Source organism: Elephantulus edwardii, unplaced genomic scaffold (genome assembly GCF_000299155.1).
Source record: "Elephantulus edwardii isolate Elephantulus edwardi_28Jun2011 unplaced genomic scaffold, EleEdw1.0 scaffold00021, whole genome shotgun sequence".
In the NCBI taxonomy this organism is placed as follows: Eukaryota; Metazoa; Chordata; class Mammalia; order Macroscelidea; family Macroscelididae; genus Elephantulus; species Elephantulus edwardii.
The window spans coordinates 2,209,947-2,210,750 of NW_006399771.1; the positions used below are offsets into that span (position 1 = coordinate 2,209,947).

Consider the following 804-nt stretch of genomic DNA (forward strand, 5'->3'; position numbering starts at 1 on the left):
TTAGACAAGCAATATTGTAAATTGTCCAAAAGTAGACTTCTGTTGTTTCTAAATGCTTAAATTTTGTCTTTGTAGCATATTGTTTGCAAACTGTGACTGAGGATAATCCAGAGTTACTGAAATCTTTCAGTGCCGCAGGATTGAGTGTACTGGAGTCAGTAATGCTGTCACCTGTCAATTCAATGGAGTACTTCCTATTAAAGACATTGGTAGCAGGTAATATTTAGAAATAGTAGTAATGTAAGTTTTCAGTCACTTTTCACATGTGGCAGTGGGCGATAATGTTGCAGTGTTTCCTTCAAACACTTGTCCTTAAATACCTTGTATACCTGTGCTGACATACTTTCCTAAAGATTTTAATATGGAACTGGAAACCCTTAATTCAAGCAGTTCTCTGAATTTGTGAAGTCTTCTAGATTAGTTTCTATGAAGTACTGCTACACAGGAAAAGGAAACATTGTAACTGAAATCCCCTTTTATTTATGAATCAGCCAGTTCAGAAATTGGCTCAAGGAATTCAAAGTGTAGCCACTTCATTTTGCCATAAAGTTTCTCTCCACAGGATTTCTGAAAACAGAGATAAGAATGTAATATTCTGCCCGGGAGCATGCATTTTATGTAATTGCTACATCTACTTCCACTTTTTAAATGTTTTAAAACTAGTTTTAACTGGAGTACACAGAGTCACTGTATCAGAAGGAATTGGCTGACACAGAGGAATTTCATGAAATAACATGAGCAAGAACCTATGGTGATGAAGGAGGAAATTCAAGTTGCTCCGAAGGAATTGGCAAAAAACAAGGC

General features: G+C 36.2%; 1 protein-coding gene across 1 annotated transcript in view; it reads left to right on the forward strand.

Moving 5' to 3' along the window:
* Positions 1 to 804, forward strand: part of HEATR3 (HEAT repeat containing 3) — a 46,363-nt gene that overhangs the window by 13,335 nt on the left and 32,224 nt on the right. The window contains exon 6 of the mRNA XM_006882509.1: positions 76 to 216. Within this exon, the coding sequence (XP_006882571.1) occupies positions 76 to 216 (141 nt within the window). The remainder of the gene's footprint in view (positions 1 to 75; positions 217 to 804) is intronic.